Here is a 14,332-nt window from a genome sequence, read left to right as displayed (position 1 = left end):
AATCATTCATAATATAAAGATGGTTGCGTGGCGGTTTCCATGAAGTTTCCTATTTGCAACAAACCCTGAAATTAGTTTTTTTTTTTTTTTTAAATTCTGTTTAAGTGGGGTTTTTATTATATAATTATATAGATTATTATGGAGTATTATTAAGATGTGATGTGGGTGGGTTTCGACTTTTGGTTTTCAATGGTTTTTATAGATGAAGAGAAAATGCGACTTGGGGGGTGGAACACAAGTATTTGTTTGTAAGAATTTGGTTTACAATTATTATCTTTTGAATTAAAATAATTATTTAATATAATATTTTAAATATAAATTAAATTTTAATATTATATATAAAAAAAATAGATATTTAATTACATATACTGTTTAAAAAATTAAAATAGTAAAATTATATTCAAAACTTACAAACAAACCGTTACAGTGACCCAAAAACTAAAAAAAATACTCCATTGCTTACCATGTCTATGTTTTCACACATGTCACTTTCTTTTTTTAAAATGATTACTCATCTTAATTTTATTTTAAATTTTCAAAATTAAATATTTTTAATATTTTAATTAAACTAATTAGTTATCTTAATTTTAATTTATAATAATTTATATTATAAGTTAATTATTTTTACTAATATATTCTTAATTATCCAACGAGGGACAGAAGCACTAATAAAATAAAAGTGTATAAGGACAAAATGAAACAAATATTAGATATTTGAGTTTGTTTAGATATAGTTTAAATTAGATTTCAAATAAAATATTGAAATAAATTTTTATTTAAATAATAATTTCATATTAATAAAAATAATAATACTCTCTCAGTTCACTTACAATGTATATATTTATTTTTGACACGATATTTAAAAAATAATAGTATTTTAATCATAGTAAATAGTTAAAAATAGTGTAATAACATTTTTGCCCTTGATGTGATGAAAAGTAAGGGTATTTATGAAAAAACTGATGTATTTAATGAAATGTTTACTTTGTAATTGAACCTTTCAAATATGAAAAAACTAATGTATTTAATGAAATGTTTACTTTGTAATTGAAACTTTCAAAATAGAAATATGTATACTTTCTAGTTGAACGGAGAGAGTAGTATTCATTTTAGTTTGAAGTCAGAATAAACACATCCTTTAATTTTTTTTCTCATAGTTGAAAATTTGAATTATAATACACCCTCTTTTACATTTCAAAAAGGCCATTTATTATTTTTGTAATAAGTTAAAAAATAATACTCACTTCATCCCATAAGAAGGATACTGTTTTTTATTTTTGTCCGTCTGTCCCAAAATAAGAGTACCATTTTCTAATTTAGTAACTGTACTACCTATCTAACATGATAAATACCCTTATAACTTACAATATATTACACAAATGTCATCACTTTTATAATACATCATACTAATAGGGGAATTTTTGTCTTTTTTACTACAAACTAATATAATATTAATATTAAAAAATTTACGTACAAAAAACAAACGGTGCTCTTCTTGCCGGACAAATGGAGTACTAGAATTTTATTAGTTAATAAAAAATATTTAAGATAATTTGACATTTTTGTCTTACAAAGTACATATAAAATAATGATATTTTTGTAATTTATGTAAAAATAGGAGTATTTTAATATTTTTACTATATTAGAAAATAGATATTTTTATACAAGCAAACAAATTTGTAAAACTATTACTTTGAGCTTGAACAAATGGAGTAATGTATTAATATATATATTGTGTCGAAACCAGAGTTATTTGATAGATAAAACTGAAGGGTTTTTGTTGAGGTCAAAAAGTCAGATTTTTATCATTTTATGCCGACCTGATGAATATATATATTTAGATGGTATATGAACATAAATATACAATGAGTTTGTTCACTTTGTATTTTAAATAAATGTGTTTTTTAGATTCGTTATAAAAATTATGTTGATAATATAAAAATAATATTTTTATTAATTATTAACTTTTTGTAAGTGAATAAAATATATATATTATATAAATTGTATTACTTCCTTCGTCTTACTTTTTATATCAACTTTATGTAGATACATAATTTAGATAATGTATCATTAATAAATAATTAAAAATATATCATTAAAAATAATTATTATATAATATAAATAATTATAAATTAAGATTAAATTAATTAATTAATTTAATTAAAATTAAAAAATTATTGATTATAAAATTTAAAATATAATTAAAATGTATAATCATTTTTTTTTTAAAGAAAAAGGACAAATAATATGAGACATAAAAAATAAAAATTATGGACAAAAAAGATGAGACGAAAAAAATAATATATTATATTTTTAATAATATTTATAAAAAATTGTGATATTTAAAAACACTAATTAAACAAACCTAACTTCCTCCATTTTAAATGTATTTCTTTAGGATTTTTTTAGATTAAAAAATAATATTAGCATTTTATTAATTAGTAAAAGTATGTAAATTTTTTTTTTATACTTTTATCTTTTGTGTTTATATATAAAGTAATTGTGTGTAATAATATTGTTGATGCAATTTTTCAACAATAAAAAAGTAAAATCCGAAAATAGGATCTTTAAACACTGTACGGTACATAAATAAACTGGAAAATAAATGATAAAGAACTGAAAATTAAAGGATGATCCCCGAATCACTTTGCTGTTGTTTGAAGATAATTAAAGATCCATTGCCAGTTGTTGACCCCAATCCTTAAATATTTCTCAGAAACCATACCTGGAACCGTCGTCCGAACGGTTACAACGCCTTCTTACAATCATCTACTAATTCTTCTTTTGCTGACACGTGTTCTCAACCGTCCCACCAACCGCGTCTCCCAACCGACCAAGCTACGGCTCTCACTCGATCTCCTCAGCATCCGACCTCCACAGTAACTGACTTGCTTATTTGCTTGCAGATCACCCGACCTGCCTGTCCAACCGCGGACCTTCTAACTTACTTATCGGACCGCGAACCAAACGACCTGCCTACCCGACCGCAGACCTTCCGACTTACTTATCCAACCGCGAACCAAACGACCTGCATGTCCGACCGCAGACCTTCCGACTTACTTCTCCGACCGCAAACCTTCTGACTTGCGAACCGTCCGACCCGCGGATCAACCGACCTGCGGACCGTCCGACCCGTGGATTATCCGACTCGCAGACTTTCCGACTTGTGAACTGTCTGACCCGCGGACCAACCGACCTACGGACCATCCGACCTATGGACGGTCCGACTCGCAGACCATCCGACTTATGAACCATCCAACCTGCGGACCATCCGATCTGTAGACCATCCGACCCGCGGACCATCCAACCTGTAGATCATCCGACTCACCTATTTTCTTAGAAGGACGTCCAGTTTCACCCGATTATCTTAAAATACCCCTTAATAAGTCTAATAGACCCACTTACAGGCCCACATCTTCTTCTAACTTGGGCTTTTTAGCCTAATTATAAATTTCATACGTAACAAATATATTAGTAATTTAAATAAAAATTAAAAGTATTTTAGTATTAGTATATAATTATTTTTATTAAAATAAAAAATAAAAACTTTTGAGTGAGAAATACAAAAATGGAAAAAAATTATATTTTAAATTAGAAAGGTGGTAGTATTAATTTTAGTATAAAAATTCAAATGTTTTTATTATTTTTTACTTAGATTGCTAGATCTATTAGACATATTTATATAAACAAAATACTTTCTAATAAAAATATGTAAAAATAAATTTTATTAAGTAGATAAAAATACGCAATGTTTTTGTTTTACATTTATGAATATAATATTATCTTTGTTTTAAACACATAAAAAAAAATATATTTTTTAATCATTCTGCCAATATTTATTTATTTATTTATTTTTAAAATTTGTTAACTAAATTTGTTATACTATTAATTTTGACAAAATTAATAAATTAATATTTAACTTCTATATTTTATTCAACACTTATTTGAAATAAATACTATGCAGAGGTGAAAGGTCTTGTTCCACGTAGGAAATACCAAACATATTGTACCACTTAAATGCATTGTAGTCTCATTTATTATAAATGAATTACTTGTGATTGAATTGAATTGGATAGACTTGGATTTTGTATTGTAGTCTAATTTGGGCCTTGGGTGGTCTATACCAGTAAGGAATCGATCATGGTCCCAATTTGCTTCAAGAAATTCGTGTGCAACACGATATTAGAATTTTATTATATTAGATATTCTGTTTGATTTTTTTCCATTTCAAAATTCACATTAATTTTGTAACAATTTTGAAGCAAATTTTTCCTACAGTGAAAATCTAAGATGACTAATGAAAGTTTCTAAATTCATTATCAAACTGTGGTTGCCCAAATTTTGCCTGCTGACGAAGACATGATCGACGCTATGCGGGATGAAGACGGCATGAATCTGAATAACAACGTTCAAATTAGAGTAGATAGGGATGAGAATGAGAAGGTGAATTCCAATGAGTCTCACACCTTGTTCCCTATGTTTCACGATCTCAGCCACCACATACAACTGATGAGACTGCTGAACTCATTGTTGGCAGGTGTCAGACAGCTACGAGGGCTGCTGCGGAAAATGTTGTCAAAGTAGCGTACAAAGAGGTCTTTAAGGCCGTGATGAAGGAGGCGAAGCCTGTTGCTGCGACCTCTAACTAGCTTGTTATTGGACTGCAACAGGACATCTTGTTGATGCCCATGTGAAACAACATGTTGCTGCTTTACCTCATTTGTAAAGTGTATGGCTAGAGGATTGACTTGGAGGGTTTACGGTATGTTATTGTTGCAGATCACCTGACGTAATTTGTTGCTGCGTCGGATGAGAAACCAACAAAGTTTAATGGGCAAAACTTAAAATATGACTGCAGAAGATGTTTTATCTTACTACGTATAATCTTCTAGACTGAGGTAAATTATGTGCCTGAAGAATTTTCAAAATAATTATGATTTAATAAAAATAATTATATATTAAAATTAAGATCACTAAATTGTTCACTTAAAATCAAAAAGTTATAAATTTTAAAATGTGATTAAAGTGTATAATTATATTTTTTTAAAAAAATAAAATAAATTATATGATATGAACGAAAATAGAAAAAAATAGACAAATAATGTGGAACAAAGGAAATATAAAATTTTAGGTTGAATATTTTAACTTTTTATAATGAGCATTTGAAATTTTTTTATTTTAGTTTTGTATAAAATATTTTATATTTTTTATTATTAATTTTAGGGAATCACAATTGAAAATAAATGTCGAAAGAACACATACTTATCAAATCACACACACACACAAAATAGAAAATTGAAATAAAAGTACTAATATAATTATTTTTTTCTTAGAATTCTCCATAATTTACAAATTTCCCACATGTTAGTTTAGATCAAAATATTCAAAATTTAGGCATAATTTATAAAGTTGAAAATAAAATATTAGAACAATAACACTTAAAATCAAATTAATTATAAAGACACACACATATATAGAGCAAAAATCAATATTAGTTCCAATCAAACCTATTTCTTATTTTTGGTCTCATTAAAAATAATTATCAAAAATAGTTCCATACAAAAAAAATAAATTATCTTTTTCAACTCGACCTTTAAATTTCAACTAAATATACTGATGTAGCGTAACAGAAGCCAATATGCCATGTGATTTGAAACAAACACTGCGTGTTTAAACCAACATGGCGGTTGCATCAATCCAATAATATATATATATATATATATTTTGCAGACACGCGCGTGTTCAAACCCAACACCCCCGTATTTCATGGATGAATATTATTCTGGCGTGATTTCGGCGACGATGAGTGGCGTGACGATGGGATTCAAACCTTGGAAGCATAATTGATGAGGATGATGAGGATAAGGCATCCACAGAACGGCGTGTGCTGCAGATTCCCCCTATCGATATGTAATTGAATTCTCGGAAGAAAATTGAGGGAGAAGCTGAGATGGGAATGGCGATGCTGATGATGTGATTAAGCTTGCAGTGCGTGCTTGAATTCATTGTCGCAGGTGTTTCGCTGATGATCATATTAGGTTTATTCGCGTTCATTGCTTCAATTTTGTGCTCCGCTGCTTTCTACCAGAATGTTAAGGAGATTCCCCCTAGGGCTTCTGTGAGTGCTCCTTTAATTTATTTATCCCTAATTTGGTACCCATCGATTTTTATATGTAGTGATTCCTAAATTGGTAGCGTAAAAGAGAATTTTGGTTATGATTTTTTTGTATGTAGTTCTGTAAGCTTCCTTCCTTCAATGGCGGATTTGATGAAATTTGGGAGGGCTGGTGTTTCGAACATGGGCGTGTTTGGTTTGAACACGCCCGTGTTTATAAAAAAATAAATATATATTGTTGAATTAATGCAACACGGATGTATTGGTTTGGAATATTGCCGTGTTTGTTTCAAATTATATGCCACGCCACGTCGTCATATTTTGTTGAAATTTTAAAGGGAGGATAAAAAATAATAATTTATTTTTTGTATGCAACTAATTTTGATAATTAATTTTGAATGAGACCGAAAATAAAAAAAAATAGATTTGATGACGTGAGAACCCACAGCTGCTATCCAAAAATGCTTTACCCAATCAATTAATATCCTGCAAATTAGGCCCGACAGACAAGATATATATATATATATATTTATTTAACTCTTTTACTTTTTTTTTTTTTTTTTTTTCGTGCATCAAAGTAGAAGTAAACGAAAAAAATAAAAATTGATATACTCCCTCCGTCCCTTAACAATCTATCCATTTTTTAATTTTCTTTCGTCCCATAACAAAGTATCTATTTCATTTTTTTAGTAACCGTACTATTTACCTAACATTATAAATACCTTTTCAATTTACAATATATTATACAAATGTAATTACTTTTATATCATACAATACTAATAAAGACAATTTAATCTTTTTACCTTTATTTCTATTATATTCCAATATAATACTAATATTTCTAAAAACTCGTGCAAAAATAAATGAATATATAAATATAGGACATACGGAATATAATATTAAAGTCATTATTTGGAGTAACCATTCAAGATTGTTTAAAAACATAAACAAAGAATTTCAATATACTTTGAATCTAAAAAATACATATATACATACATATATATATATATATATATACACGTAACCTAAAGGAGTAATCGCAACCAAAATCATATTTCTATCAATAAACTATTTGTTATCCTAATTAATCTTATTCAAACAAAGAAATATATATATATATATATAATATAACACTACCATAAAATTGTTAAATTATCTCGAAAAATTATTTTAGAAAAAACCTCACAAATAATATTGTGTTACAAAATATTTTTTTTTTGTGATTTTCGTCATTTGGCCTGCGTGTCAAGTTCACGACAGATACAATCTCACACACATGAAGTGAGATTATGTTACGGATGACGAAAATCACAAAAAAATGACACATATAAGATATACTTTTCCATCATTTTTGACCCTAAAATGCTAAACGATAAAAAACGTAAATTCATTTTGACTCAAAATTTGAGAGAATCCACATGATTTATTTGAAATGACCAAACAACCAATCAACGATATTTTTTTGTCTATTCAAAGTCATTTAGGGCCCCAAAAGCCCTAAACACTAAAATAACGTACACTTATTTTTAGACTCATAATTACAGAAATCTTGGAGGGTTAATCTAAAATAACCATACGACCAACAAACAATATTCTTTTTTCCAACCAAGGTCATTTAGGACCCAAAAAAACCCTAAATGCTAAAAAAATATACACCCATTTTCAGACTCAAAATTATACAAAACTCGCATGGTTAATCCGAAATGACCTAATAAACCAACTAGTGATATTATTTTGTCCATCCGAAGTCGTTTAGGCCCCTAAAATAGATAAACGTTAAAAACATAAAATTTAGAGGTCATCCGAAATAACCGAACAAAGTAACCAGCGATATTGTTTTGTCCATCAATTACAAGAAAAAATCATTTTTGTAACAAAATTTTTTTGTCTCTAAATCTACTTTTTCCGTTACTAATGACATTAGAGACGAAATTAGAAATGAAATCACATTAGCTACGTGAACTTTAGGGACGAAATTCCGTTACAAATATATTATTTTTTTTTGTAGTGATCCGAGGTCATTTATTGCCCTAAAATCCTAAATGCAAAAAATGTAAAATTATTTTTAGAATTTGAATTGAATAAAACTTACAATTTATCTTAAACGACCAAATAAAATGTAGCTCATTTTTTAACTTGCAATTAGATAAAGTTTGCATGTTTCATCCGAAAAAACCAAACGATCAACCAACAAGTTTTTTTTGTCAATTGGAGGCCATTTTGGCCCTAAAAGTCCTAAAAGTTAAAAAATAAATCAATTTTTAGGTAAGGAAGTGAAAAAAAAATTGCAAGGTTCATCCAAAACGAGCATAAAAACCAACCAATAAAATTTTTTGTTAGTCCGAAATTGTTTAGAGCCAAAAAAAAGAAAAAAATGTGAAAAAAATATAAACTAATTTTGACTAGGAACTGAAAAATTATCATTCTTGCCTTTTAATTTTCACCGTGAAAAAATATATTTCATGTGTCACTTTTTCGTAATTTTTGTTCTTTAGTTGCGCTTCAAATTCATGACGGTGTTGGTCCGGGTGGATTGTGCTACAAACGACGAAAATCACGAAAAAATGAACATGTAGGTATATTTTGTCAGGGTGATAATTAAAAGATAAAAGTGATAATTGACTATAGATATGAGATATTATTGCAATTTTCTTCATAAATAAACCTAGGTTCAAATAATTAAAATGCGCAAAAATCTCTTATAAAAAAAATATAGTGAGATTTTCCTAAGAATTTAATTTTAGTGAGATTTTCCTAAGAATTTAATTTTTCTAAACTAGTTTTGTTAGGAAAAAAATGGTATTGCAATTGATATATGAATGCATCTTTCTTTGGCGCACTCATTATGTTTATATAATAATTTAATATCAATTTTATTCTTATTTAAATATGATACATTGAAGCATTAGTTTTTGTAAGTCATTCAATTCCATGACCTTATGATATATTTAGATTTGTGTTTACATATTGAATGATATAATTGTAAGTGTTAATATATATATATTGCCGGAATAATTTAGTGATGATATATGTTGTAGGATTTATACATGTGCTGCCGATTTTTATTTTATTTTTTATATGTTGCAGACTTATCATTCCTTTTATATGCAGAATTTTTGCAGCATGACTCTATATCCTGCATAATTTATATGTATGTGATGCATGCTATTATATATATATATATATATTTCAATTCAATTCAATGTTCTAAATCATTAAACTTTCATATGTAATGCTTCTGTTTTTGTTTTGTTGTGTTTTTTTTTATTATTATTATTGTCTTTTTATAAAATTTGTAGTTAAAAAATTAACAAAGTAATATAAGAATCACTATTTTTTGTTAGGATTGAATTCTATACAATTTATTTGAACACATAAATGTATGATTCTTGCTAATTGTAATTGCGAACGGGAATTAAACTTTGGCCAAATATTCTCAGCGCTAGAAATGCACCCAAAATGTTGACGAAAAAGCCAAATGGCACATATGCATCCAAATAGGTGGTTGAAATTGAGGTAACTTATTTACTTACTAATTTTATATATTGCACAAATTTGTATATTTTTCGTATTATTCTCTTCTATAAATAGGAAGCTCATATTAATTTCACTAAAGTACCCAAAATAGCTATACTAAATCATCTTAAAGAATCTTATTGATGCATATGAAGAATTTATTCGTAAATGTCAAACGACAGAGTCCGAATCACGTGGAAAGACGACAAAGATAGCGCTTTGTGGTCCTAGTTCTTGATGTGCGAATTAAATCATCATAGTTAAAATTTTCTATATTAATAATTAATTACTAGATGCTTTTTACATTCATGGGTTGATTTCATTTTATTGGTATTATAGATGTATGTTATTTACTCATTTATCTTAACCTAGTTTGTTATCTATCGTATTGCAATAATATATAATATTTATTTATTGATTTTTAGTATTACTATAAAGATATTTTTAAAATAGATTATATAAATTTTTAATTTATAAATAAAATAATTATTCTTAAAATCAACGTGCACCAAATTATCTGCCACTTCCTCCCATAAACCATTTAAATGAGATTCGATTGACACAAAATGAGTGGCTGAGAGAAAAAAAAAAAAAAAACACTCGACAAGATTAATTTTGTATCAAATAAATCATTTGATTGTTTTGTATTTTATTTTTATAGAATTTTATTAGTAGCTTTTGCATAATAAACAAATGACGAAACAAATTAAAACTCTATCTCGATGGAGTATAAATATTCATAATCCTCACATTTCTTTTAGTGAAATATTGCTCCTTTTGAAGGGCCGTTGCAAGCCTCGAGCCATAGATCTACCACTTGTTGATAAGAATAATCCCATCAAATTTGTTCCAACATATGAACAAGAAACTGAAACTGAGGATGATAGAAACAACAAATGGTTTCCAATCACACAAGTGATGGTTTCTAATTTCACTTATTATAAATTTAATGTGTTTCTGTTCTTTTACTTATTGAACAACTTTTTGCTTTTTGACCAATCAAAAAATTAATTTAAGTGTTCGGTAAATTAATTTTTTGAAAGAATTTTTTGGATCCAAAAAAGCTAATATTTGAAAAGTTCATCCACCCACCCAGTGTTTTAAAAAAACTTTTTCATTTTAATATTTGTTATTCCTTATTTACTTTTAAAATTTATTTATTTGTTTTATATATATAAATATATTTTTATAACAATATTTATTAATTAGTTATTTTGGATATATTTAATTTATTATTATATTTTTATTTTTTAAATTTAAAATAATTACTATTATTAATTATTACATATAAATTATTTTATTTATAAAATATATAAAATTTTAAAACTAAATCAAATAAAAAAAACAAAAAGGTTATTAATTTATTTATATATATTAAAATAATAATTAACATAATAAAAATATATATACGAAAAATTTATTATTTTATATTCTACATAATTTCAATAAAAAATATTATTTATTAGTAAAAATATTTTTTCTCATATCTAAATAATAAAAATAAAAATAAATATTTTATAGTATTTTTATAATTTTCAATAATTAATAAAAAAAATTCTCATAAATTTCAAACCAAAATAAACAAAATTAAATATTTAAAAAAAAAATATCAATATTCTTGATAGTGATTTTATATATAAACAAGTAATGTCATACGGTTGTTTTACCACCATACACTTGAATACAAAATTGAATCAGCTAACAATTAATAAACTATCAACTAATTGACAAACGTCACTCTTACTGTCACAATTTATAAATTTATTATGGTTTATGGTAGAATAATTTCAAATGGTAATTTTATTTATGATATTGCATTCATTATGATGAGAATATTGTGGGAATAAACTAGTCGAATTAATCAACTTATGGAGTTTTAGACCGCCAAACAGGACTGGCACGTAGAAAAAAAAAAAAAAAACCAAAAACGGGAATTGCCAACTCTACCTGAGCTGCAATATGCCCAGATTGTTGTAATTGCTTCAATTCGCGGTCGAGGATTTTAATGGTCAGAAGTGTTGATTTAGTGATGATAGGAACAGTTGTAGAAAACAGACAGATATTTGAGCTGATAATTGCAATGCCAAACAATGCAACCATATCATATCATCATATCTGGTGTGATGAAGTTTATTGAATAAATCCTTGCAACTATACCCACCCACCACATGCATACCATTTTTTATCAGCACATTCTGATTGCAGTTCAATACAAGTGCTGAAATTCTGTTTTAATGTCAAAGTTCTCAACTATGCATTGATAATAGCTATCCATATAAGACTGATGGATCCACATTTCTGAAAAATGGAATGCCAAGATTAAGAACTCATCATCGAACCTGAACTTTTCTTGCACTCAGACAGCATATCCATGTAGAACTGACACTTGCTTATATCGCTTCCATAGCTATTCAGGCACTGCACATAAACAAACGGTTTCAGTTCGATGGATCCGACCTACCCTCTACAATTAAATACTAACTACAACATAAATTGATATCAAAGATATAAGGCTGGAGATCGGTAATCTGGTTAACACTCTGTTGGCTGCTGATCAAGAAGATACATACATACATACATACATACATATTTCTTTAATTCTCACATTTACTACATGAAACACAGCTATTTAAGTTCAATGTTCAAGAAACACAATAATCTTTCCTCTTTGTGCACAATCCACACCTCTGGAGCCAATCATCATTGTGCTAATTACTATACTATACTTTCTCATCTAATATACATGAAAGCAGGGCAATTTTTTTAATTACCATTTCGAATTATTACTATTAGCTGTGGTTTCCTTCTATCAAATAAGACTGCAAAAAGAAATCATATATATATATATATATATACATATATTAATCTTTTACTCACATCCTGGAGTGCCATGGACTGCAAAGCACAAGCTTCAGAGCCACCCATGGTTGTTGCACCAGGTGACGGTGCAGCGACAGCCTGAGAGACAACTGTCTCATGCTGAATTGTACGAGGACCCATAACAGCATCCACAGCTCTATGTGCTATTGCACTTCCTCCACCAAATGCCATACCTGTAAAAATTAAACGAAAACAGAAGAATGAGACAACATTCAATTTCATGTTACACTACCCAGAGCATTATAATCATAGCTCATTAACCTTTTACACTTCCACTCACCTTCAACAATGGTTGATCCAATACCTCCAGCCATGGATCCACCAGAGCTACTCTGTGCAGGAGCCGGAGGAGGTGCATGGCGAGCTGCACATATATATATATAATATGTGGATTTTCGAAATGGAGAAAATAGTTTGAATAAGACACCATAAGTAGGAATAGGCAATGATGTAAAATTGTAAACTCTCAGATCATGCTCAACGCTGAATAAGTTGAAAGAACATTCTATATCTTTTCAAAATAGAACTAAAATTTATCTGACTCCAAAATAGTTTACACAAAAATTTAACCATTATATGAGTTTGAGTATGCTCCACTGCAACATCATATTTAATAGTTACGAACCTCACCTCAGACGCCAATGAGCCATTGTTATGCACCAGAACGAATGTTCGGTTTGCTCTTACGGAAAACATAATATCAAGATAGTAATTAAACTATAAATTGGTGATATCGACGATTATAAGTACCTGGCTGGGTCGGTGCAGGACGAGGTTTAGCACCAGAAGATCTTCCTGCAACAAAACAATCGCAGGAATGGTGAGATACAGAATCGTTTAAGGCAATAACAGAGATGCATAGCTGAAACATCCCGCAACAATTATGATCGTGTTTAATTACAATACATCAAACCATTTCCTCGCATAACAAAATTCAATAGGTTTCTCAGAGCAGAAAATGTTACCGGCGGAGCTGCGACGGGGCATGACTTTCGCTTTGCCGGAGAGAGACCGATGAAAATACCTTAACGCAGGATCAGGAAGTTTCAAGATGTACCGCTCTAGATAAAATTATAAATGTATATATATCCACGTGCGTGTAACTCACGCGGCTTCTAGAAGACCCTAGGAAAAGAGTTGAGTCGGTCGTTGATGAAGGTTTTGTGGCTAATATTACACGTGCCAAAATGTTGACCGTCCATTCACGAAATTTTCGTAGCATCTCGATCGCGTACGCTGCCCCGGTTTCTATCGATAATCTCTTATAAGAGTATCACCTAACAATACTAATTATTTTTAATAAAAAATACAATTATTGCATATTTTTTATGATGCTATAACTGAGCTTAAAAAAGTAATTTAAATTTTGATGTAAACTACAAGATTAATTTTTTTTTTTTTAAAAACATAATAATAATAATAATAATAATGTGTAATACAAGTACAACATACACGCTGATTACAAAACAAGATGCTCTAATTATGCGTGTTGAATAAGAAAATATCAATGTGCAAGGTTTTCGAGAATGGGCATAGGGCTGTGGACTAGTGTATAGTTCAATGGGCCTGTTAATGGCAGTGAGATTCTAAATGAGTCTGAATATAAGTCAAACGGCCCAAGTGTTATTAAGAAATGAGTTTTTTCGGAAGAAACATGTGATTAGGATATCGGTGAATACGGAGGTCAGACAAAAGGAAGACGGACGAAGAAAGATGAGGGCCGATACGGAAGTCGGGCAAGAGGAAGTCGGGCGAAGAAAGATGAGACGGCCGATACAGAGGTCGGTCAAAAGGAGGTCGGGCGAAGAAAGATGAGATGGC

At 28.7% G+C, this 14,332-nt stretch overlaps 1 protein-coding gene across 1 annotated transcript; it reads right to left on the bottom strand.

Annotated features, from left to right (window-relative positions):
* Positions 1–11,673: 11,673 nt before the first annotated feature.
* Positions 11,674–13,596, bottom strand: LOC127252391 (uncharacterized). Its single transcript, XM_051276546.1, has 5 exons — positions 13,477–13,596; positions 13,262–13,306; positions 12,792–12,875; positions 12,509–12,684; positions 11,674–12,049 (listed from the first exon to the last, which is right to left on the bottom strand). The coding sequence occupies exons 1-5, from the start codon at positions 13,496–13,498 to the stop codon at positions 11,951–11,953; spliced, it is 426 nt and encodes a 141-aa protein (XP_051132503.1). The 5' UTR covers positions 13,499–13,596; the 3' UTR covers positions 11,674–11,950.
* Positions 13,597–14,332: the final 736 nt, after the last annotated feature.

This window comes from Andrographis paniculata, unplaced genomic scaffold (assembly GCF_009805555.1).
Source record: "Andrographis paniculata isolate CXL003 unplaced genomic scaffold, ASM980555v1 Contig46END, whole genome shotgun sequence".
Classification (NCBI taxonomy): Eukaryota; Viridiplantae; Streptophyta; class Magnoliopsida; order Lamiales; family Acanthaceae; genus Andrographis; species Andrographis paniculata.
This window is presented reverse-complemented; position numbering and strand designations above follow the sequence as displayed.

Bases quoted from the DNA above. Each gene is read 5' to 3' on its own strand.
- LOC127252391 (XM_051276546.1), bottom strand. From the start codon at position 13,498: ATGCCCCGTCGCAGCTCCGCCG. The intron at 12,876-13,261 runs GTACTTATAATC...ATATATGTGCAG, and splicing joins TCCTGCACCGACCCAGCCAG to CTCGCCATGCACCTCCTCCG. The intron at 12,050-12,508 runs GTGAGTAAAAGA...GTTTATGTGCAG, and splicing joins AGTCCATGGCACTCCAGGAT to TGCCTGAATAGCTATGGAAG.